The 23,552-nt window shown below is 35.4% G+C and overlaps 5 protein-coding genes across 6 annotated transcripts in view; 2 read left to right on the top strand and 3 right to left on the bottom strand.

Annotated features, from left to right (window-relative positions):
• Positions 1-1,831: 1,831 nt before the first annotated feature.
• On the bottom strand, positions 1,832-5,366 carry LOC109854744 (maternal B9.15 protein-like). Of its 2 annotated transcripts, none has more exons than XM_020428159.1 (3): positions 5,237-5,366; positions 3,594-4,302; positions 1,832-2,448 (listed from the first exon to the last, which is right to left on the bottom strand). In XM_020428159.1, exons 2-3 carry the CDS (start codon positions 4,044-4,046, stop codon positions 2,089-2,091), a joined length of 813 nt encoding a protein of 270 aa, XP_020283748.1. In that variant the 5' UTR covers positions 4,047-4,302; positions 5,237-5,366; the 3' UTR covers positions 1,832-2,088. The 2 variants fall into 2 exon arrangements, with proteins under 2 accessions (XP_020283748.1, XP_020283749.1); XM_020428160.1 differs by lacking the exon at positions 5,237-5,366 and adding an exon at positions 4,891-5,176.
• An 818-nt stretch (positions 5,367-6,184) lies between these two features.
• LOC109854756 (CWF19-like protein 1) lies at positions 6,185-8,728 on the top strand. Its single transcript, XM_020428176.1, has 4 exons — positions 6,185-6,538; positions 6,854-7,488; positions 7,575-8,226; positions 8,303-8,728. The coding sequence occupies exons 2-4, from the start codon at positions 6,869-6,871 to the stop codon at positions 8,600-8,602; spliced, it is 1,572 nt and encodes a 523-aa protein (XP_020283765.1). The 5' UTR covers positions 6,185-6,538; positions 6,854-6,868; the 3' UTR covers positions 8,603-8,728.
• Positions 8,729-8,881: 153 nt separating this feature from the next.
• LOC109854757 (probable methylthioribulose-1-phosphate dehydratase) lies at positions 8,882-10,195 on the bottom strand. The gene is made up of 5 exons (XM_020428178.1): positions 10,074-10,195; positions 9,892-9,986; positions 9,530-9,798; positions 9,238-9,439; positions 8,882-9,115 (listed from the first exon to the last, which is right to left on the bottom strand). The coding sequence occupies exons 1-5, from the start codon at positions 10,104-10,106 to the stop codon at positions 8,995-8,997; spliced, it is 720 nt and encodes a 239-aa protein (XP_020283767.1). The 5' UTR covers positions 10,107-10,195; the 3' UTR covers positions 8,882-8,994.
• A 163-nt stretch (positions 10,196-10,358) lies between these two features.
• On the top strand, positions 10,359-11,630 carry LOC109854758 (COMM domain-containing protein 10). The gene is made up of 3 exons (XM_020428179.1): positions 10,359-10,554; positions 10,654-11,017; positions 11,101-11,630. The coding sequence occupies exons 1-3, from the start codon at positions 10,526-10,528 to the stop codon at positions 11,299-11,301; spliced, it is 594 nt and encodes a 197-aa protein (XP_020283768.1). The 5' UTR covers positions 10,359-10,525; the 3' UTR covers positions 11,302-11,630.
• A 752-nt stretch (positions 11,631-12,382) lies between these two features.
• Positions 12,383-23,552, bottom strand: part of LOC109854749 — a 35,351-nt gene continuing 24,181 nt past the window's right edge. The window contains exons 5-11 of the mRNA XM_020428171.1: positions 22,928-23,236; positions 22,299-22,598; positions 20,122-20,427; positions 18,995-19,297; positions 14,234-14,387; positions 12,956-13,116; positions 12,383-12,782 (exon numbers count right to left, since the gene is read on the bottom strand). Of these exons, the coding sequence (XP_020283760.1) occupies positions 12,448-12,782; positions 12,956-13,116; positions 14,234-14,387; positions 18,995-19,297; positions 20,122-20,427; positions 22,299-22,598; positions 22,928-23,236 (1,868 nt within the window). The 3' untranslated portion in view covers positions 12,383-12,447. The remainder of the gene's footprint in view (positions 12,783-12,955; positions 13,117-14,233; positions 14,388-18,994; positions 19,298-20,121; positions 20,428-22,298; positions 22,599-22,927; positions 23,237-23,552) is intronic.

The following is a 23,552-nucleotide window of genomic DNA, read 5'->3' as shown; positions in this document are numbered from 1 at the left end:
AAGTGATAATACCAACAATAGAACCAAAAAACACATGCATATTATCTGTGAAGCTAACGTATATATGAATAATTATAAATACATATGTGTGTATACATTATATATAAATATATACACATACATATTATTTGTGTTTTTATAAATTTTCTCTCTAGAAGGCCAAATATGTATTAACACGGAAATGGTAAAGTTCGCATTAACGGTTCTTTTCCAACGCGTGAACTTTGTTAAGAAACTGATACGTGAGCGCAACATTAGTAAGAATAAAAATAGTGTGTATAATTTGTCAGAATAAATTTGGCGCGCGCCTCGTTTACGCCTCCAACGTGACAAAAAAATAATAGTTTGTCTAACTGCACATATGACAATCAAATCGTATGTATCTGAATCTAACAACAACATTAATAAGATTAGATAAAGATCTGTATTACATCAATATAACAAGCGTCGCGGATGTTTGTCTCCAAGCGCAAAACTTAGCGAGATACATTCGTAATTCTTCAGAACACGGGAAGTAGAACGAATTTTGTTCTTACACTAGTGATTACAATAATGTGTATAATATATAACACATAGAATCAAATTTATTAATAAAAACAACGATTACTATAAGATATTCAAAAAAAGAAAGTTAAAAAAGTTCTCTTCCTATTCTTCTTATAATATTGTCTAATATATGCAGATGGAAACCTACTATATATTACGAATACATTAGTCACATCGAAATAAACAACTTGATTTTTTTGCTTTTATAATTCAAATCAGATTATAAACAAATAATGCAATAGCTTGAAATGACACTGAGAATGTTTCCGAGAATTTTGAAACTTGATATAAAGTATAAAGTCTCGAGGCAATCTGTTTGCTAGAAAAAATCCCAGCTTGCAAAAATAGCTCGCTTTATAACAATATATGTTTACGTATTTATTATATATAAAATAAAGCATATTTTAAATGATCATTGTGCAATATTTTCATGTAACTCGTAAGGCAACTTCGAAAAATTTGTTGAAAAGAAGTGTCGTAACTCAGAATATCGAGAGCATTAACAATGAGAACAAGACAAAGTATACTTTATTTTGTATCAGAAGCAATATCTATGCATCAAGTTTCAAAATTTTGGAAATTATTCTTCCGCCATTTTTTCCTTTCTCGTTTCAACGATCAACGTACGTAACAAAAAATGACACGTTAATTATTTTTAATTAATTTCAAAAACTTACATTTTGATAACGTGAACAAAAAATTTATATAAAATTTAATTCGTAACAATCGGACAAGCAGTTTCTCCCGATATATCGCGCATTTTTCGAATATCTATTTAAATTTTACTTCTCAAGAATTAACCGAAGAAATAATTACGTTGATTATATAAGATCTATTCACATTTTTACGCTAGTGTGTGTTATTTATTATTGTGCTACTTTGTAAGTTGTTGCTAGTCTATTAATTTTTACAAGCAATTTTGCATCCGGCAGTTAAACATCTATTACTCCAATTTATCAATAATATGTTTGTGCATGTGTGTATATACACACACACATACACATAACATATTTATATGTAATTTATGCAGTAGTAGTTCGTCATAAAAAATCGTAAGCCTTAGTCGTATTTCGAACAAGATCATTTTTAATTACAGGATGGATAATTTTCGTCACTGAAACGAAATGTTAACAAACCTGTTTCCAATATATAAAAATTTTTATTCACATTTTCTATAGAAGTATATGTACACACATATATATAGATACATTTGTATGTATATATATATATGTATGTATATATATGTGCATATGTATATACACATACATATTCTATTTTTCTTTGTACGCAATATATATATGTCGAAAATATTTTTAAAAATATACAATTCATTAACCATATGAAAATTTTGTTTCTATATGAATGTACAATTGTAATGATTTTATCTTGAGCTAAAGCAACAATGTGCATTTTTCACGAAACAAGCTTCGATTACTTAGCTTCTTCGTTTGTCGATTTTTTCTTGAAGAAGAAACAGGTTTCTTAACTGTTTGTTTTTGTTTTTCTTTTTTTTTTTTTTTGTTTTTTGTTTTAGCGATGTTTTTATACCTTAAGAGCAGCTTTGGGAGACCAGTGATGAAAACGAGCAGGTCCTGCGGGGTAAGAGGGCGGATGCATCCACTTATTTCCTCGATGTCCCATGAACGGTGGTGGGGAAGGACCGCCGAGAAAATGCGGTGGCATTATGTTATACCAGGTTTGGCTGATTGGATGAGGACCATAACCCATGCTAAAGGAGTGACCGAACCATGAACGGTTTCGGTTCACATGCAGTCTAGGACTGTTCAAATTACGCCTTCTACCTGTACTTGTATTACTGCTATACTGTTGATTTTGATTAGCGGTGCTTAATGGTTTTGATTTCGACTGCTGTTGTTCTGTATTAGCGGTTAAAGGGGATTTCTGAAAAAAAACAAAAAAAACGACATACTTTTAGTAATAAATAATTACACATTTTCATGACAATCATTTCCTAAAGACGTTTATTAAGAAAATAATAAATTGTAACATGTGTAAAACTGTTTTCAATATTCTTCACAGCAAAATGCTGTGAAGAATATTGAAAATTTAATTAAAAAAAAATTTAATATCTTTCAAATATTACATCGACTACATACTGTTGATTCAAAATATCTAATTTGCTTGTTTATTTTGTTATTTAACATCAGTTTATGCATGCACTTTTTTATATAACTAAAAAAGACACATTTATTTTCCTGATACGCTAAACCATATATCGCTAACTTCCATAACAGAATTAATATATAAGATATTTGTTTAAAAAAGATACAAAGTAAAATTCGAATCAATTTGTGTTACGGTGGCTGTGTGAAAAAACATCTTAAAAATATTTCTCATATAGTCACTATTTTCTAATTTAATATTTATGCAGCAATGTAAAATGATATAAAAAAGTAGTTTTAAATTAGTAATATAAAATAATTTTGTTGAGATATAGCTACAAAACTTTGGTTTTTCTTTGTGACGTTTAGATTATTTATTTGTTTATTAATCAATACATTTTATAAATTGATTTACAAAAAATTTGTATAAAAAAAACTACATTTTATACCAAATAAACATTCAATTTTTTTTGTTTGCTATCAAGTTTTTTTCAGTTGCAAAATTAGAATCTATAGACGCTGTTTGACGCGAATCTAATGCAACGACTCTGTATATTAAAAATGTTAATATTGTTCTCTAAGTTTTTGTTTTAATAAAATCCTCCAAGTACTTTTTAACTAACAATAAAAAGTTTTGATTAAAACACTATAAAGAATTCCAAAAAAGTTTCCTATATATGTTTTAGGCCGTCACAGTGTTCTTTTCCCCTTTTTTTAAGCTTTCTTTATCTGGAAAAGATTTCAAATCTATTAAAAACGTTTGAATTTACGATTTACATTCTAGACCCAAGCATGCTTCAGAAACCTTTTTTTTTTTTTTTTTTTTTTGTTTTTATTCACAATCAGTTTGCTAAATGTGTTATTCTGTGTTAAACAAATCGATATAAATATAAAGATTATCGCAACGAATGAAGTTTGTTTTACCTGTATCTTGGTAGGCCCCATATGAGCTTGTTTGTTCCCTTTGTCTGTATTTTCGTTTTGTTCGTTTTGAAAAATAGGTAAGGTGTTCTCCTTGTCGTCAAAAGACGCCAGCGTACAGTACGAACCCTTGCTTTCGCCAAATCGGCAACAGACCTCATTGGGATCAACCCATATTGTTAACTCAACCGGCAGTTTTAGATCCTCATATTTGACTCCAGCGGCGTTCGCGGCGCTCTCTAAGGTAGCGTCCCGACGATTGTGGCCATTTACGCGTATGCAACGATATCCCTGGCCCTTGAACGGCTTGTCCGGAAACCAATGGTTCTTAAAACGTTCCGTTAGCAATTCAACCAGATGCCGCTTGAAGCATTCCAATTGATCGGGACTAAATTTTTCGCTTTTTTCGATCAGGTTTACTAGGAACACCACCGCCGCCTTGATTTCGTTGAGCATATTGCTGTATTCCTGGATTATACACTGTCTGGATGCACTTCTCACGATACCACAGTAGCAAGCTCTCGGAAATTAATGTACCATTCGCCCAAGTCTTGGTGGAGCACATAGAGCCCTTCTGCACTGTCGCAGCACTTGAATTCTTTAAGACCTATATTTCTTGCAAGTATTGTTGGTGTCTTGACAGTGCAACTGCGGTGTTTCCACTTTTGCAGAAATTATACAATCTACGTTTTCCACTAATCGGTGCTATAATCTGTGTGTAAATAAAAACAAACATAAAAATTTCTCTTATTATTATTTCTAATTATTTACATATCGTGAATTTGTTTTGGAATTTGAAGTCTCTCGCAACCAAACTGGATTAGGGGTTAAAGAGTAAAAAAAAAAAAGAATAAAAAATTAAAAATTAACGGCTCAAAATAAAGATAAAACGCCATATTCTCGCGTAAACCGAATTTCTTTTTTGTCTTGATCTTCCTCACTATAGATAGGGTGAGTCAACGATCTTAATCAACAATGTGATTCATTTTTTTTTCCACTTTGCCAACCATCACGCTGGAACGTGAAAGAAAAAAGAAACAAAAACTGGGATGCGTTCCACTTTTCTGGCGAGCTAATGGAATTGTTCCAAAACACACGTTTGTTTGTTTTCTCCGTGATATCTAAAAGAAAAAAAACATCCACGTGTCTCGTCTGATGAAATCGAACGTATCGATGTCGCGAATGTCGTCGTGTTTTGATCGGAACGCGGATGATCGTGCTAGCGCGTGATAAAACAATATGTTATGCGCGAGCCAATAGAGGTTATGCGGAACAACAACAGGGTTAGGAAAGATATTACATATCAAATCGAAGACGCAAAACGGGCTCCCATCGTTCGCACATACGCTTCGTCGATCGAATAATAAATCAACGGGATCGAGGATCGCGTTTTTTCGTTGTGTGTTTTGCACCATGCTGACGTTGCCTCGCGTTGAGCCAATGTTGAAGCAGCAATTTGTGCCAGCTCATTGCTGTTGTCTCGCGCGTACCAGGTCGTGCCGTTTGCGCGACTTAAATTCTTCTTGCGGCCGATATATATGATTCTCGCGAACACGATTACGCACACGAAAACTGACGATGCGAGCCCGTCGCGTAAACAAATGTCGATATTACGCTTGATTGTGTGATCGTTAAATAAATCTTACGGATTTCAGTGACGAAAAATTCCGTGCTGCTAGTGAAACTACTACGTCTTCTCTCTCTTTAAATAAACGTATCCGACCTAACACGTGTTACGTCGCACACCCGTTACCACGAATCACGCTTCCAACGTAGACGAGATCCCTCTTCAACATGCTGCGTTATTCAGACTACGGCCGGGTATTCACCACCAGTCGCATCGGTGTTCCGATTATCGGGACCGATTGTACGCGCATGTGCAATTCTGCGCATGTGCAATTCTGCGCACGCGCAATTCTGCGCACGCGCGACGATGGAGATACAGGCTGCGTTCCAAATTTACTTCCAGGGTTACGTTCCAAAATTCTACCTTGATAACCAAAAACTATAGTACACGTGACGTAAAATATAGCATCTTAGTAACCAAGGTAGGATTTTGGAACGTAACCCAGCACGCTGCCAGTGCTAAAATTGTATAATATATGTGACGTAAACTATAGATCTTTAGCGCTGGCAGTGAATTTTGGAACACTACCACAGTGTCGTAACCACAGACGCGTAATATATAGAACAGCGCGTTCCCAACCTTTGCCGTGTTAAGAAAATGTCTTCAACGTTGAGAGAGAGACAGCTGGTGTTGAACAGTAGCCTCATCTTTGTCTAGCGAAGTAGCGGGGGAAAAATAAGTCTTCGCTGATTGATAGAATAGTGGTGGAAAAGTGGGGATAGAAAAATAGTGGGGGTGAAGAAGAGCGAAAGAGATTAAGGGGGTGATGATAGGTTAGGTTAGGTTAGGTGGTGTGAAACAGTAGGCCCTGATCTCACCACAGACATTGATAGACAGAGAAAGAGTTACTATTCAAAGTACGTTGTCTCTCTCACAACGTTGAAGACATAATTTTCAGCCAAACGCGCAGTCTATATATATATTATACGTCTATGGCATTTTCTGCCTTTTCCACCAGCATCCTAGAATGGCGTATGGACTAACTTAATTCGGTCCACTGAGCCAATTTTGCACCAAACCAAACCAAACCTTTTCTACCAGCAAATTGGATTGCATCAGCCATATCGGTTGGACGTGCGCAGTGAATATTTTTGGACAATTGTCGGTGTTTTACACCACTTTCTTTATTATTATCTTTAATTTAAACAAATGTACAACTCCGTGGATTGGCGTCAGGAACCCAATCCACGGTTTTTAAACCTGTTATCAAAAAGACGTAGAATGGCGTATGGACTAGCTTTATAGGTCTACTGAGCCAAAAGAGCACCAAACCAAACCACCACCTTTTCCACCAGCGCTATGTTCATGGTGGTCCACATTGGTAACTACATAGCCATGATTTAACTTAACCTAACCTAACCTAACTTATTAAGAAGCGTTGGTTCATGTGCTTAAAAGCCTTATCTGTTAAAGCACAAGTTACGTTAATTAACCATAAAAAAGAACAATATTAATGTGATAAACAGTGTTGAAATCTCGCTGAACAACACATAAGTTTCTTATATAAAAAAATAATACATAGAAACAATCAAATGTACTATGTATCTTAAAATATGTTCTGGAAGTAATTGAAGAAAGTGTAAGAAAACACATTTTTTGTTGCCAAACACTTGATATATACATTATTATTATATAGTCAAAGTCATCAAACATGAGTGACAAACAGAAAGTCCTTATTTGCGGAGACGTGGAGGGACACTTCAAGTTTCTCTTCTCCAAAGTGGAAGCTATCAACAATAAAAGCGGTTCGTTTGAGTTTCTGCTGTGCGTTGGTAATTTCTTTGGCGCGGACAACTCCGAATTGGAAGTCTACAAATCTGGCAAGAAAGCTATTCCGGTTCCGACGTACATTATCGGTCCTAACCGAGAGTCGGACATAAAATGTTATCCCGAGGGAGACAGTTCCGACATATGTGAGAATCTCACTTATCTCGGAAAACGCGGTCTTTACACCGCCAGTTCGGGTCTCAAGATAGTATATCTCAGTGGAATTGAAAAATCATCAAAGGAAGAGGAGAACAAAGCCATACATTTTAACAAACATGATGTTGTGTCTATTAAGAACAGTTGCTTGAGAGACCAACCAAGTTTCCGCGGTGTGGATATCTTGTTAACATCTCCATGGCCCGATGGCGTGACTAATCTTGACACCAATAACCCCGAATGCAAGTATCAGGGTTCTCCCTTGATCGCGTGGCTCGCTAGTCATATTAAACCTAGATATCATGTGTCCGGTTTAGAAGGAGTTTACTACGAACGACTACCGTACAGGTAAATTATTTTCTTTGTATCAATAAAATATTTAACTTTGTAACGCAATAGTTTGCAAGAATATTGAAAATTATCTTTTATTACAGAAATCAAAATCAGAGCGATGGAAGTATGGAAATAGGTACTAGATTCATAGCCTTGGCTCCGGTAATGAATCCTCACAAAAGAAAATGGTTGTACGCATTGAATTTAACTCCGGTCGATAGAACCAGATTATCGGATCTAATCATGAAAACAACAGACGAGACACAGAGTCCGTATCCCAAGTCCTTGCTATTCAACGATCCAACGTCGCAAAAGCAATCGCACATGCAGTTTTTCTACGATATGGACTCGAAAGACAGCTCAGAGAAGAGATCGCGGCATCAAAATAATTCCAATAAAAGACCGCGAAGAGAGATCGATCAATCCAAGTGTTGGTTTTGCTTGTCCAGTCCAGACGTGTCCAAACATTTGGTAATTTCCGTTGGCACCGAAATCTATTTGGCGTTGGCAAAGGGTGGTCTGGTAGACGATCATTTCTTGATTCTGCCTATAACGCATCATCAGAGTTTGTCGATTCTACCAAAGAATGTGAAAGACGAGATGGATCTTTACAAGGAAGCTGTAACCAAGTACTTCGAAAGTACCGATAGACTGCCCGTGTTTTTTGAGAGAAATTACAAAACTGCTCATTGTCAGCTGCAAGCTGTACCCGTTCACAAGAATCTGGTACCTGGACTGAAGGAGATGTTTGAGGTAGTTTTTTTGTACTGTAAAACACATGATGTATTGTAACGTGTTGTATTTAATAACTTTTATGTTTTTATTTTAGGAATTAGCTGAATGTAATAACTTCACCATTATAGAACTGCCGCCTAACACCGATTTAAAGCAAATCGCAAGTCCCGGGGTTCCGTATTTTTACGCGGAATTACCAAACGGAGTATTGTTATTTCACAGGATCAAAAAGGAGTTTCCACTGCAATTTGGCAGAGAAGTGTTGGCATCCGACAGAATACTAGATATTAATGACAGATCCGATTGGAAGGATTGTCACATGAGTCAGGAAGAAGAGGTCGAGCTAGCGAAGAAAATTCGAAAACAATTCACGCCATTTGATATAGATACTTAAATAAATTTTTACGTGTCCTTTTTAGTGTATACATTTTATGTAAAAGTTTTCATCACAAAAACTATGCTATTTTTTATGTGTAAATTCGTGTAAATACTTGTATGAATTAAAGTAGTTTTTAATTTTTTTCTTTCATGCATATGTTCACAAAACGTCTGCACATTTATATTTATACTGATAGCCACTAAATCGTTCCGCGAGAGAAGAGAAAATAAAATTTCTCTGTTATGTGTTGTGTTATTTCGCGAGTCGTTATTAAAAAAATAATAGAATATTCTATTTTGCATAAAAAGCAAAGTTTACTCCAATATCAGACAGTGTACATAGCTTAAAAATATATATATATATAAATTTATGGCACGGCAAGTTTTGTTATCAAAATTAGTAACTGTCTATTTCGACGTGTTATTTTCTTGATACTTCAATTCGTAATCGCTTGGAGTTGCCAGTGAATTCAACCCAAATTGTTTCATCTGAACCGCAATGTCGAGCAAGTAATCGTAACATTCCGTCCTGTAAAAACAACAAAAAAGAAATGCGATTAATTAATTGAGATAAAACTTTAGGACGTGCTAAATATTGTTTACATCGGAAAGTATTTTCAGTTAATTATTAAAGGAAAACAATATAGTTACATAGTCTTTGCCTGTTGCCAAGAATCACCCCACACATAAATCCCATGCCTGCGTACCAACACGGCGCAAGTTTCAGGATAATCGATGATAGTTTTGTCCAAGTCTTCTTTCAAATCTCTCTCAAATGGAGTATTTTCTATTATCGGTATTACCAACTCCTCGTCATATCGATATGCTTTACCCGTTTTTTGATTCCATATACCTTTTTATTGAAGAGTTTTTATTAGTTTCAATATGATAAACAAAAATTTAGATACTTCTCGCTAGAAAGAGATTTTGTTTTCCCACACACCTTTTATCATCTCAAGATGAGTGAGTCTGACTTCTTTCCCAGGCCACAATAACGTAGCCATCACAGCAAACTTAGAATGTGTATGAATCACAGCACCCGCATTTCTTCTTAGATAGGCGCACATAAACAACGGAGTGCATTGTGATTTTTTCAATTTCTTTTCGGATGGAGGCAACTCTAAATCTGTTCCATTGATGTCTTGCACAAACATATCGTGAGGCATCATCCGCTCTTTTTGTACACCCGAAGGAGCTATGTAGATCTTATCTCTGTAGCAAAAAGAACATAATATTTTTATACCAGAGAAATATGTCATATGTTTATTATGTCTTTCAATAAATATTCATGTCATATTTACTAACTCATGCTTGATGGATATGCCACCACCTGTGCCAGTCACCCATCCAAGATGATAAAACTGTCTGCACAGTTCTGGAATAAGATTTCTTGGATGTTCCTGTGAGTGTATATCAATTTTAAATAAAAAGCACTAGAAAGTAACTTAAATATGTATGTGAATATAATAAATACTTTTTGATTATACCTTATCATAATTGGCATCATAAGCATCTGACATTTTTATTGGTACGACGTAAAAGATGAGAGTTGATGAGAGTTGTGAGAATAGGTATATCTCTCGTTATCTCTTTACATTATACGTATGTAAACGATCTACAATCATGTGCGAATGTAGCACAGACTCAAACCAAATAACATTATACCAGCTACGTCTGAAAAATGGATGTCGCTGCATGTAGTTCCATCATCCTCTTTTGGCGTACCAGCTAAACGATCACACAAAAACACAATAAGATTGTTTGTGTCTCTTCGCAGAGGTTCCTCTCTCTGCTTCCTAAATACTAATACGAATCATGTGACGTGGTGCGTGTGTATGTACAGTATATAGTAATTTGCATTAGTACTTTATATTTTCACAAATGAAAATGAGCTGAGAAAAACATTACATGGCAATTGAGTTTAGTTACACCAAGTGCGATGACTTCTTGGATCAGTATAACTTCAAAGTATGTAAATGAAATTCTTTTACATATATAAAATATGACAATGAATTGTTTTTATTATAGTTTAAAGCACTTAAGTTTTGTTTCTATTATTGTTACCAGATTGGAACAAGGTTTAAAGATAGTAACGCGTGTAGACAACAGCAAGTTTCGGCTTCTTGTCAACCGTATATGTCAAAGCTTGCAGTCTAGCAACGATACGAAGATATTCAATGAGGAAGAAGAAGAAAAGCTGCTGGTATCTTTGGATCTGACAAAAAATGAGTTAACTCTTTTATTAGATACTGTAACATCAATTTATACGCAAGCTGCGTGTAATTTTGCAAAGCCATCTGTCATGGAATCTGTTATGAAAGACAGTTTCAAGATAGATGAAGAAAAAATATCAATTTTTATAAACACATGGATGACCTACGGAAAGGGGATTGTAGAGAATTTTAGACAGAAGTCTAGCTTTCCCACTCAGGTATTTTTGTGAAAGGAGTTTGCGAAGATAAATATTTTGTTAATTATACATGTATTTATTTTCATATTGTTTTATTTGTTAAGGTAAAGGATATCAATTGGTGTCTAAACGTTCAATCATCGTCATCTGCAATTCACAAAGAGGCAAGACCCGTAGCTCTGCTCCAACTTGATCTAACTGGTGATAAGACATCTACTTTAACGGTAGAGTTTGACAAAAAACAATTGACAGACATATATTACAATTTGGAAAAAATTCAATCTCAGCTAGATGCTCTTAAATAAAAAAGTTGCAACTTACCATGTAAAACATTTCCTCTTATATCGTCTTGTGAGAAAAGGAGTGTGATAATCTCTGTTAATTCTTACTACTTTTATAACAAAAGCACTTTTTTAATAAAAAATTTCATTTATTGATAATAAATATTTGCTACGACACGTTGTTTTTACATAAATAAATGTATAGTTTTGTGATCAAACCCATAAAATGAGACATGTAATTGATGTAAATACTCGTATAAGTTATAAAGAAATAAGATGTAATATTTAATTTAGATATAAGAAATATATGAAAGTGAAAGCCTTGTAAGTCTAAGGAGAATACGAAATTTCTCTATTTATTTAGATTGTTTATATTCATTTTTTCAAATTCTTTATTAATTGTTAATTCATTTTTTCATTTTAATATTAACACTCCAATAGGATTAGGGAAATATAGAAATGTAACATATACCTCTCGACATAATAATGATAATTTTATTAAAAAATTGCTACAATAGTTTCGTGTGTATAAAATATTAATGTTTATATACCCGGGAAAAAATGGATTAAATCTAACTAAATTTAACGAGATAAAAAAAATGAAAAAATAGATCTAATTAGATCCAAATTGAATCTACATAGATATAAAGTAGATCTAAATAAATATAAGCAGATCTATTAAATTTACACTTTTATATATTATTAAATCTTTACTTTAGATCTACTCATATCTACTGTATTAAAACTACTCAGATTTAGTTAGATTTGAGCAGATCTGAACAGATCTGTGAGGTGATCTAATATAATAGATCTGAGTAGATCTAAAACAATAAATAAAAGAGTGTAAATTTCCATAGATTTACTTATATCTATTTAGATTTATTTAGATCTACTTTATATCTATTTAGGATTTAATTTAGATCTAATTAGATCTCTATTTCTCCATTTTTTTATCTCGTTAGATTTAAATTAGATCTAATCCATTTTTTCTCGGGTATGCAGTTTTCTTGTTTCTTGATTTTACAAATTGTTTATTATCCTCTTTTGTTTTTTATTTGTTTTATAACAGTAAACTATCAAAATAAAAAAAAAAAAACATCTGCGTATGAAAAACTTTTTACATCGCACTGACGGAAGGAAGAGAAAATGTTGACAATTATGTACAATTATTTATAATCCAACATTCTCGTACACTTTAGCAGACGATACTCGGTGAAGTTTCTCCGCGCGATCGTACGCGCGCGGACTTCTGTTAGGCAAGACACTTTCGATACTCGACGCACGGCTGCTGTCCTCGAACTGAAAATTGATCTTTCCCTGATTTTCACTGTACAACCTGCCGTCGCAAATTCTCTGCTTTCTCTCGTCGGGTGGTAAAGTCTCAAGAATCTCGGGCGTTCTGCGGACGAAGATTCGCGCCTTGCACACCACCAGCACGACGACTATTATCATCAGAAACAGGATCATGGCTGTCAACGCGCCCACGATCCATCCCAGTTTCTCGTCTGTGCGATATAAAGTATCAAAGAACAAAAAAGAGAAATATTTAATTTAAGATATTAAAATAAGTTGTTTTTTTTTACGATTGTATATATTTGTGATTTGAATATACATTACATATTAAAATAACAAGTTTACAAAGGAACAAGATAGATAAACGAAACGTGTGTCGGCGAACCTGCCAAAGTGTTGAGAAGAACGAGAGTCGCGCTTCCTATCTCGATATCGGAATTCTCATCGCTGATCGTGAATCTGCAGGTCCATTTTCCCAGATCGGAATGATCCGGTTTAAATACCAGTTTGCATATGCCCGTGGTATAATCCATTTGCAGATTATGTCTGTATTAAAAATATTAATTTTTAGCTGTACGTGTGAGAGACGATTGATAAGTATCCGAAACGACATAGATAGTATAATATCAAGTTTCATCCCCTTCGGAACAAATGTCAAACGCTAGCTCGTTATCGGACGTTAACGACATCTCGTCGATTTGTTCTTCTAAGAAGATAAAATTTGTCAACTGACAGCAGACAATGATGCGATTGTCTGCTGTTCATAGTCGTTTTCGGATACTTATCAATCGCTCTACGTAGTCGTATAATATAACCCAGCAAACACAGATATACAAGAGCAACATTGTCGTATATAAAACAAATGTAACAAGTAATGTAACATGGTCGTTGCATGTAACATCCATGTTAGTTGTAATTTCCTAATTATCGTATATTGCAGTTATACCCTTACGAAAAAGAATTACTGGCAGTAATATATTGCGGCAGTGGTACGAAAGAATTACTGGCATTCTGTGTAATTGCCAGTAATATTCTCAGTGATTCCTGTAATACCTAATAATATTCTTGTGTGATTGTCAGTAATATTTATATTACTGACTTTATTTATATGTAATCGGCAATAGTTCTTTTTCGTAAGGGTATAATATAACTTGTAAGTAGAATGTAATATAATTGTTACATAGTTACAGAAATGTTATATGAAATTTATAATGTCATTACCAGCTAATATAACAAGCAATATAATAGATATATAACATAATTACGTTACATTTGTAAAAACAAAGTTACATAACATCGATGTTAACAGAGTACAACAGCTGTTATATTACGTTATATCACTTCTATGTTATATAGCAGTTATATTCTGTGTTTGCTGGGATCAATCGCTCTCTACGTAGTCGTATATAATATAATATTAGGTCTGACGGAAAGTTCTGTCCGTTTTTGGAATAAAACAAAATACAAAATTTTTCTTACCGTCAATAAACTTTATTAAGTAATATAATTGCTATTATTATTAATGATTTCTTGCCAGCAAGTGAGGGCAATTTGTATATTCCATTTTTGAAAAATTCAGAAAAATTTGTATTTTGTTTTATTTAAAAAAAAAACGGATAGAACTTTCCGGTAGACCTGATACAAATAGAAAAAAATGTCACACCTTGTCTTCTTGGCGAGCTTGCTGGAATTCTGATATATGTGAAGCTTCGGGGCGTGGATCCAGTGACATTTGGCTTCCGACGACACAGATCCGACTCTACAAGCGAGAGTGACCATCTGATGCGGCGCGGCCCAAACGGCAATGGTGACGGGTTCTAAAATAAATAATTTAAATCCCTCTTGGAATCAAAGGTTTTTTTTTACTTCAAACTTTTTGTAGAGCCACAAAGAGCCATTTTGATTTCTTTCGTCCCACTCACCCCCTCAGAAGCCGCTAGATATCTCCACCAGGTGCGGATTATTCGACGAACGAGAACCACCACTTTGACACCACCAACCACCACTCGTTTGTGCATCGATGGTTTTTTTTTTCGTGGCTTGATAAGCGCTTGGAATCACGTTAGAGTGTGCGGCGCTGAGATCTCGCGTGCGTTAATGAGAGATTGAGAAAACTCGAGAAAAATATAAGCGCCGAGCATTCAAATATTTTGACACAGAAAATAAATTGACTGAATATACAGGATAAAAGACCCGATTACTGTCACCTGTTCAATTACCGTCACCCTGAGCTATTTTATTTAAAATATTAAATAAATCCTAAAAAGTTACGCATGAAAACAATCTAACATAGAATTTTAAGTGCAATTAATATAATAAAAAATCCAGCACTCGACATTCTTGTCTCATTTCTTTCATTTTAGGGGGTGACGGTAATAGCTCTCGTTCTTTTTTAATTATTAAATTTATAAATAAAAATAGGGATTTTGAGAGGCGGTATTATTTTGTTTCTTATATCAGAGACATCGAATAATACCAGATAAGAAGAAAAACACATGTTTTTGATCAATAAATAGCAAAAACAATTCGCTAACGCCAGAGTTTATTATCCAAGTGACAGTAATCGAGTCTTTTACCCTAAATGATTTTTAAGAATATAAAACTCTCGTAAAAATCTATAACTTCCGTAAACTTTAGCGCTTGCATTACTTCTCGACGCTTTCCGTTGTCAAGGTAATTGTCACTTTATTGTGTACGGGGGGAATCTCGGGATTATTTTTCGATATTGCGATCTAGAATTCGACTATTTCGAATACAATCTAATTATAGGTGCGTAGTTAGTTACAGGGATGATATATATAAAAATGGAAAGAATAACATTCTCGCTACTATTTATTTAGTAAAAAAAAAAAAAAAAACTAGTTTACATCAACTCGAAGACTCAAAAATGCTTGAGAACCCGCGATTATCTCGCGGATCTTAACGATTACTTAATGGCACATGAAGATTCATACGCTCAGCGAGTAAATCGTCGCTCGAGATTATTATATATATATATATATATATATATATAAAGATAAAAATCGTGTGTTTTGATATAAATTATTTGATCGCAGTTGTAATTTTTAGGTCGAAAAATAAAAAGTTCAAGTTTTCTTTTTCTAAAATATTTCTAAAATATTTCAGAGTTATATCAATAAACGAGCTGAGCGAATAATTACTCTCGTCGCGAACATGAATTTTCCGGACGCTAAAAGATCTTAAACGCTAAAAACAATTGTCTACTTAGCATTAAATATTTAGCGGCTAGTCGTAAAGTAAGATAATCGAGTACATCAATAATAAACGAATGGTCAGCCTTGATTCGAGGAATAAAGGCGATGTAGTGGGGGCGCGAAGTTAACTCAGGAGAGAGATGAATACTTTCTACAATAAATAATGTAAACTATATGACGAGATACGCGCAACTCGCGCGTTAAAAAATATGTAGCCATGGTAATAAGTATATATATATGTATATATATATATACAGGGTGTCCGACAATTACTTTAACATCTCTCGTAGGCAGGTAGGAGTAAAACTGAGTCGAAAAGTCCTTTTTTTTCTATTACATATAACAAAGGAGTAATTATTGAATAAATCAAGCCAATCAGCGCCGACCTTTAGCCGAACGCACATCAGTGAACCACACGTCTGATGGCGCTGATTGGCTTGGATTTATTCAATAAATTACTCCCTTATTATATGTAATAGAAAAAAATGGTTCAGGACTTTTCGACTCAGTTTTACTCCTACTATCTGCCTATACGAGAGATGTTAAAGTAATTGTCGGACACCCTATATAAATATATATACACCATGCCGTGTGTGTAACTACATAATTCGAAATGACAGAGCTAACGTGCGCGTTGCGTAATAATAATGAAGGACGGGGGAAATTGATTGCGAAGCCTTCTTCTAATCACTGGGAATAACGAGAAAAGCCGACAAGATTGTTAATTTGTTGTAGTTTGTTTTTGAGGCGGCGCACAACAACTCGATAAATCGCACGATTTATCGAAAAATCGCGTGGGGAAAAAAAAAAAAAATAAAAAAAAAAAAAAACAACAATAACGGATGCCGCCGAATGATAAGCTGAGATGATGATCTAACGTATCTTGCACCTGTGTTACGCAGCATTTTATTATTATAATATATATCATACTCGATGAGACACACATACTGTCCGGTATTGAGGCGAACAATTTTTTACAAACGTAATCTAAACAATTTCGAATATCCTTGCAATAAGCGTTGTCCGCGCGTTGAAGAACAAAAGAGTCAAGCGTGTGTTATAAAAATTATTTTCACGCACGACGTTTTTCGAATACAACGAAATTGATATCGCACACAATTGATACTCTTAACACACACATCGGCGGCGGAGCCCACCGACACTCTTTCGCAAACATTTCTCCTCATCGCTTTCGTCAAAGTTTTTAATCTAGAGTGACACATGATGAAGTTTCATTCGACATGCACAAGATCCGTCACCTTTCACCCCGCGACACAATCTTCGGGACACAATTTTTCGCGAGGATCCAGGATCGATATTATTCCGCGAATATAATTTTCGCTTTTCTTTCCTTGCGGAGCCCAATTGTTTTTTCGTCTTTGTGTCGACCGCGGATCCTCGCCACTCGACACAGATGTGGGATGATGAGTTTTATGCATTTTTATAAATCTTTCGATTGGACGGCTGCGACTATATATAGCCATAGAGCTGGTCGCAATTAAGAGTTATCGTCGTAAGAATCAACTCCGTAAATATTGATCTTCTTCTTTTCTCTCTTACTTGACGAGGATATTCAAATAATGTTGTGTAAAAAGTAGAGACTGAAAACAATTTGTTTCGTGAAATTAGAACCCGGAGAGTTTATTGCTTCTCTCTTGGAAATTTAGAAAAAATCAATCAATTTAAATGTTAAAAAATAACTTACGCTTAATTTAGACATACAACTGTTAAACATGTATAAAAAAAAAGTTGATGTAATTTGGAAAAAAAAAAACATATTTAATCGCAACACACAACTCGTAACTTACTAAATTTTTTACTTAATATCCGAGTAATTAGTTCACGACGACAGAAGGGGGCCGTCCAATCAATATTCGTGCCGTGAAGCTTCGTCTCTAGCGCAGATTGCAAAGACATGCGTCAGAGGATCCATGGCCTACACTTATGTAAACCTACACACGCACACACGCGGCGACGCGCGCAAAGTTCACGTACAGGTCGCCTTGGTGCACTCACGATAGTGGCTGATTGCGACAGCGGTCGCAACTGTGCAGCCACGGATCCTAAAACGTATATAATACAACATATGTGTCCTACGTTTTTGTTTTGTTTTGTTTTGTTTTTTTCTTCAATTATAGCAAGCACTATTGTAGAAATATTTAATCGATCGAACGCACCTAGGCGATCCTAAGCCAGGCTTTGGGCGCGCGAAAGTCTCGCGTGTTTCATAAAAAAAACTCGACGGAAATTCGATTAAAAACAAAGTTGATAAAAAAAAAAACTCCACGCGGCAAAACTTGATTAATTACTTTCAAAAGTAATTAAAATTGTAGATACGATTTGTTTAATATGTCCATATCATCACGAAGATAAAATAATAATTGATCTTTTTTGCAGATAAAATTTCTGTTAACTTGTTGCCAGTTAACTTGAGTTTTATGAAGCGGGCACCTGTCGCGAACGAACGAGTCCTTTCACACGCGAATCGCCGCACACGAGAGAGGTCCTTGTGACACGTGACGGGGGGACGTTGCATATGCAACGTCCTTCTAACGTGCTTCTCTCGCACGCGAGACCCTTCTCACGCGAGGCAAAATTTGTACAAGTGGTACAACGCGCGATATCCGCGAGAGTTCGATTTCTTTAAATGACAGAGCCGTCGTCTCGTGAAAAAAAACAATTGATGAAACTTTACTTCGCGCAGAGCGTCGTCGCATCGATTATGTCAAGAGATAATGTAGTATTAAATAAGATCTTGAAAGCGAAATCAAAAGCGGCAGTCGAAAATCTTCTTTTCAGCGATCAATGGTGCTCCGAGATTGCGTAACAATGTGAGAGAACACATTTGTGTCGTACAATCGAACATTCTAAATTAGAAAGGATCCAGAAAGCGGACTGAAAAAAAAAAATACAAGTAGTTGCGTCTAAAGTCTGTAACTTGGAAAAAGCAATTTTTCAACGATAATTGATGTTACGCATTTTTTTCTCATTGCTTTTTATATATTTTTGTTTCCTTGGATCCTTTTTAATTCAACGATATCCAGATTGTGACTATAACTACGATTTACCGAAGCCCAAGCCCGAGCACGTCGGAATCGCAGGACGATCGATTAATTTGACGCTTCCACCCTTCACCCGTCAATTGGTGGAGAAGCCGGGGGGGGGGGGGCCGCTACACCGGGGCCCGGACTTTTAGGACTCGATGATACCTGGCTCGAGAAGGCTCAGCTTCGCGGGCGGCGCGTCCGTGTAATTCTGTCGGCCGTGTATCCTGGCGCCGCACGTCCAAAGTCCCTCCTGTTCGGCAAGAGCGTGGCTCAAACGCACGCTGCAGTCGCGAGCCTCGTTTCCGGCAGCCGGAAATTGCTTTACCACCACGGTGGTGTTGGAGTTGACGGGCGTGAGCGACCAACGGCACTGTTCCACAGCGGAGGATGTGACGCAGCGCAACAGAACACTGCCGCCGGAAGAGATCTGAATGTCTTGCGAGAGCTCCGAAAATTTCACCTCGTCTGAAAGCAAACCGAAAGATCAAAAACAGAAAAAATGAAATAAAATAAAAAAAAAAAACTAAAAAACACTTAAGTATATGAATAGAAAAATATATATAACAAGGTCTTTTTCGAGCTCTTTTAATGGATCTTAAAAAATTTTTTATTTAGAGACAAAATGCAAATAAAACGTTTTTCATTTGTTAAATGTTATATTTTATTTGAATTGTATTTGCGTTTTATTTGCATTTTGTCTCTAAATAAAACGCAAATACAATTCAAATAAAATTTAACATTTAACAAATGACAAACGTTTTATTTGTCATAAAAAAATTTTTATTTAGAGACAAAATGCAAATAAAGTATTAAGGAAATATTTATAAACAAGTGTTTTTTAAGATATATTAAATTATAAAATTCGCTCGTAATATTAACAATAAGTATATGAATAGAAAATTCATATACTTATTGTTAATATTACGAGCGAATTTTATAATTTAATATATCTTAAAAAACACTTGTTTATAAATATTTCCTTAATAAATATCCAATATAAATAAAATATAAATAAAAAATTTGAAATAAAAAAATCTTTATTTAGAGACAAAATGCAAATAAAGTATAATAAAGTATATGAATTTTCTATTCATATACTTATTGTTAATATTACGAGCGAATTTTATAATTTAATATATCTTAAAAAACATTGTTTTGTTTATAAATATTTCCTTAATAAATATCCAATATAAATATCCGTGTGTGCAAGTAATTGAGAACACTTGCTTTGAAAAAACGAAAGAGAAACATGAGAATTAAATTCTCTGAATCGCGAAATGCAGTCTTACCTTGTTCGTAGACGGTGAGTTTGGCCGGTGGCGATGTCAGAACGGTGTTGAGAGAAGCGATGGACACCTGACAGCTCCAGTAACCTTGTTTCTCCGCGTTCAAATGCGGAAGATGAAGAGAACAGTCGCGTCCTAGATCGCTGTTGCTCGGAAATTCGTCGACAACGATTTCGGGATCGTTGCTGTGAAGAGGTTTCCAGATCCAGGTGCATTTTTCCACGCGACTGCTTGTAACGCATTTCAACGTCGCTTCCGTGTCCATCGGTACCGCCGTGTCCGTTGGCACGTCGACGAAGCTCACTTTAGCTGGAAATTAGCAATAATCGCGATAAAGAGCGCGTCGCGATCAGTGAGAAACGTGGAAAAGAACACGTCTCTCCGCGTCGTCACGTGTCGGATAACGTGACGACGGAGTCTGTTTCTTTGTCTCGAGAGCACGTAAAAAAAAACGTGAACCTCTCGAAAAGCTTTCGCGGATGACAAACGGTGCAAGCGTTGTTCGCGTCATTTCCAAAAATAAATATTTTTAATTAATCAAGTCGATGCGATTTGAATAATTTGAAAAATTCGCGAAAGGTACACTGAGAAAAAAATATACTATTAACTCAACTAAATGCGTTTAAACGAATCAATAGTGAAAATTGAAACTAAGAATGAAAAGGCCAATACGAGCCGTTCCCAGGATGTTGTGCAGGAATAAGCGTGCATGTATACTCGTATATATATATATATATATATATATATATATACACATGTATGAATTTTCACATGTAAATTATTTTTACATGTGGGTTTTTTGAATTGAAATTTCAATTCTTAAAATCATATAGAATAGCTAGATTTGCATCTCATATATGAGAGATCCCGGATACTCCTCTAATTAACTAATTTGAAAATATTGCGACAAAAACTCCTCGGCCAGGGTATACATGCACGCTTATTCCTGCACAACATCCTGGGAACGGCTCGTATTGGCTTTTTCATTCTTAGTTTAACCCATTTGCATCACAAAGAAAAGTCAAAAATTCGTTCTTATCACCAAAATTTTTTTTACCGTATTTAAATTTTCATGAAAATGTTACAAAATTATGAAAAATAAAATCAATATTGCATAAATAAAGAATTTTTACTTCATTATAGATTCACAAAAATAAACGGAATGGAATCTAATTATAGAAAAAAAAAAGTGCGTGAGGGGCCCCACCGCCGGACAGGCCTGGTATAAATAATATGCGCTTTGGTGATAAATGCCTAAGTAAAATGCGCGCATATATGCGTTCTGGTGATAGTGGCCAGGCAAAATGCGCACATATATGCGCTTATGATGCAAATGGGTTAAATGCGTTTAGTTGAGTTTCAGTTTGTTATCTGAAATACTTGGTTTTTTTTAATTCAAGCATACGATAATAAAGATAACAAATTCGTAGTAAGTTGAATTAACAATAGTGGCAATGAACATAATTTTAATTCACTGAACCACGAATTGTTTTGTCGAAACATAAGTTGTGATAATTTCGAATAAAAGATACCTGTTAAAAAAGATGAAACAGGCAATTCTCATTTACTTCAATTGAATATAATCTGGAATTTCTTTGTACCAAGTATTTCATTTAATCAAACTGCTTATTTTTACAAGCAGACAAAATATTGCGTTGTCCCATTGTGTTGTACGTTCAAAGTTACCTGTATTTAAACAAATTATAAATTTTGTTAAAACAACTAAATTGTCTTTCGGTAATAATCTAATTATCATATCTATCGAAACATGATATCTTCTTACATATTAATCAATATATTTTATTGACAGCCCGTGACCGCTGCGTATAGTTGAATCGAATAACTATTTTGTTACTTCACCAACTTTTTTTTCTCAGTGTGCAATCAGAAAATATAAATAACATTTCCATCGGCGTTTAATTGTCATTTTGCAAAATTTCCCATGTGCGCAAAAACACACACAGAATCAAACCTCGCATTATCTTCGGTAATTTGAGACGTTATAGCTTGAAATTAGCGAGAAAGAGACGTTAGGTGTGTACCGTAATTACGTGGATATTAAATCGCGCGCAATTTGTAATTATCGAAATCCACACGAGTGTCGATAACGACACTCTCGACCGATTGTCGGGTGTTATTTAATTTCTTAATTTAAAAAGTCAACAATCGTTTCCGCGTACCGGTCGGGAGCAGGCTGACGGTCGCCGGCGGAGCCGTGTGCAGAATCCCGTCGGGCGTCAAACGCACGCCGCAAGTCCACAGTCCTTCCTCCTCGTACAGTATGTTTTTGAATCGCACGGAACAGTCGTGATCCGCGTCCTTGTTTGGATTGAACTTCTTCACAAGCAGCGGTTCCTTGCTCGAGTTCGACGGCCTCCACGACCACTCGCATTGCACCACCGGCTTGTTCGCGAAACAACGAAGGAAAACCGATTCGCCGGCCGCTACTTGAACGCCGCGGGACAACTGCACGAACTCGACTATAAAAGGGAAACAAAAGCACCCAGGGTAGTTTTTTTCGATCGAGAAAAACGGGTAGCGCGCGGTGTGGTTGTTGAAGCAACGGAGTTGCTCGCAGTTGCGACACAAGTCACTGTCAGTTTGTTTCTCAAATGTGTTCGAATTATTATAAAATACAAAATGTTTCAACCACGTTGTGCTGTATTTTTTTTTTTTTTTAACAAAATAGATCTTCTGATTATTTGTATTATTTTTTTACACGCGTAAAATGTAACTGTCATTGAAGGTTTTTGTCAATAAATATTTGAAACGTCAACATCTGAGCGAAGAAATCGGTGAAAGACGATACCTTCCGATATCAGAAATCGAACGGGAGTCGATTGGGTGAATGAGGAATTCGGATCGATCCGCGCGCCGCAGGTCCAGTAGCCTTCCTGCTCCGGCAGAACGTTCTTGAACTTGATACTGCATTCCGTGCTGTCGTTACCGAAGGCTGGGAACGATTTAACATCGAGGTTCCAGGGCTGCGACTGGTTCAATTGTCGCCAAGACCACTGGCATTCGCGCACCGAGGATTTAGTCTGACACATTATCTGCGCCGATGATCCCGCGGGCACCTCGATTACGTTTTCGTGCTTCGCGAACGTGATGACGACGCCTGCCGAGAACGTGTACGAAATGCGTTAAAGCCGGTTGAACTCACTCTCGATTCGCACGTCTCTCTCGTTGCGTAACGAGAGACGTTTTCACGCTCTGAAATCGTCGAAAGTCGATCGAGATTAGGGATGAGCATATGATATCGATATATCAACAATATGGATATAATTCTTTTGATATTTGATATTTTAGTATTATCGATATTCTGTTATTGATAATATCAAAAAGATATCGCGAGTATTTTATTTGATATTGAATATCGCATTGTTTGATCGGAATTATTGAATATATATAATATATATAATATTATATATATT

The sequence above is a fragment of the Pseudomyrmex gracilis genome, unplaced genomic scaffold (assembly GCF_002006095.1).
Source record: "Pseudomyrmex gracilis isolate BER0280 unplaced genomic scaffold, ASM200609v1 scaffold_73, whole genome shotgun sequence".
Lineage (NCBI taxonomy): Eukaryota > Metazoa > Arthropoda > Insecta > Hymenoptera > Formicidae > Pseudomyrmex > Pseudomyrmex gracilis.
This window is presented reverse-complemented; position numbering and strand designations above follow the sequence as displayed.

Excerpts from the sequence above, each read along its gene's own strand:
- LOC109854756 (XM_020428176.1), top strand. The coding sequence starts at position 6,869 with ATGAGTGACAAACAGAAAGTCCTTATTTGCGGAGACGTGGAGGGACAC. Across the intron at positions 7,489-7,574 it reads TACGAACGACTACCGTACAG|AAATCAAAATCAGAGCGATG; the intron begins GTAAATTATTTT and ends CTTTTATTACAG. Across the intron at positions 8,227-8,302 it reads GACTGAAGGAGATGTTTGAG|GAATTAGCTGAATGTAATAA; the intron begins GTAGTTTTTTTG and ends TTTTTATTTTAG.
- LOC109854758 (XM_020428179.1), top strand. The coding sequence starts at position 10,526 with ATGACTTCTTGGATCAGTATAACTTCAAA. Across the intron at positions 10,555-10,653 it reads TGGATCAGTATAACTTCAAA|ATTGGAACAAGGTTTAAAGA; the intron begins GTATGTAAATGA and ends TATTGTTACCAG. Across the intron at positions 11,018-11,100 it reads AGTCTAGCTTTCCCACTCAG|GTAAAGGATATCAATTGGTG; the intron begins GTATTTTTGTGA and ends TTATTTGTTAAG.
- LOC109854744 (XM_020428159.1), bottom strand. The coding sequence starts at position 4,046 with ATGCTCAACGAAATCAAGGCGGCGGTGGTGTTCCTAGTAAACCTGATC. Across the intron at positions 2,449-3,593 it reads TGGGGCCTACCAAGATACAG|AAATCCCCTTTAACCGCTAA; the intron begins GTAAAACAAACT and ends GTTTTTTTTCAG.
- LOC109854757 (XM_020428178.1), bottom strand. The coding sequence starts at position 10,106 with ATGTCAGATGCTTATGATGCCAATTATGATAAG. Across the intron at positions 9,799-9,891 it reads GGCATATCCATCAAGCATGA|AGATAAGATCTACATAGCTC; the intron begins GTTAGTAAATAT and ends TTTTTGCTACAG. Across the intron at positions 9,116-9,237 it reads TGGCAACAGGCAAAGACTAT|GACGGAATGTTACGATTACT; the intron begins GTAACTATATTG and ends TTGTTTTTACAG.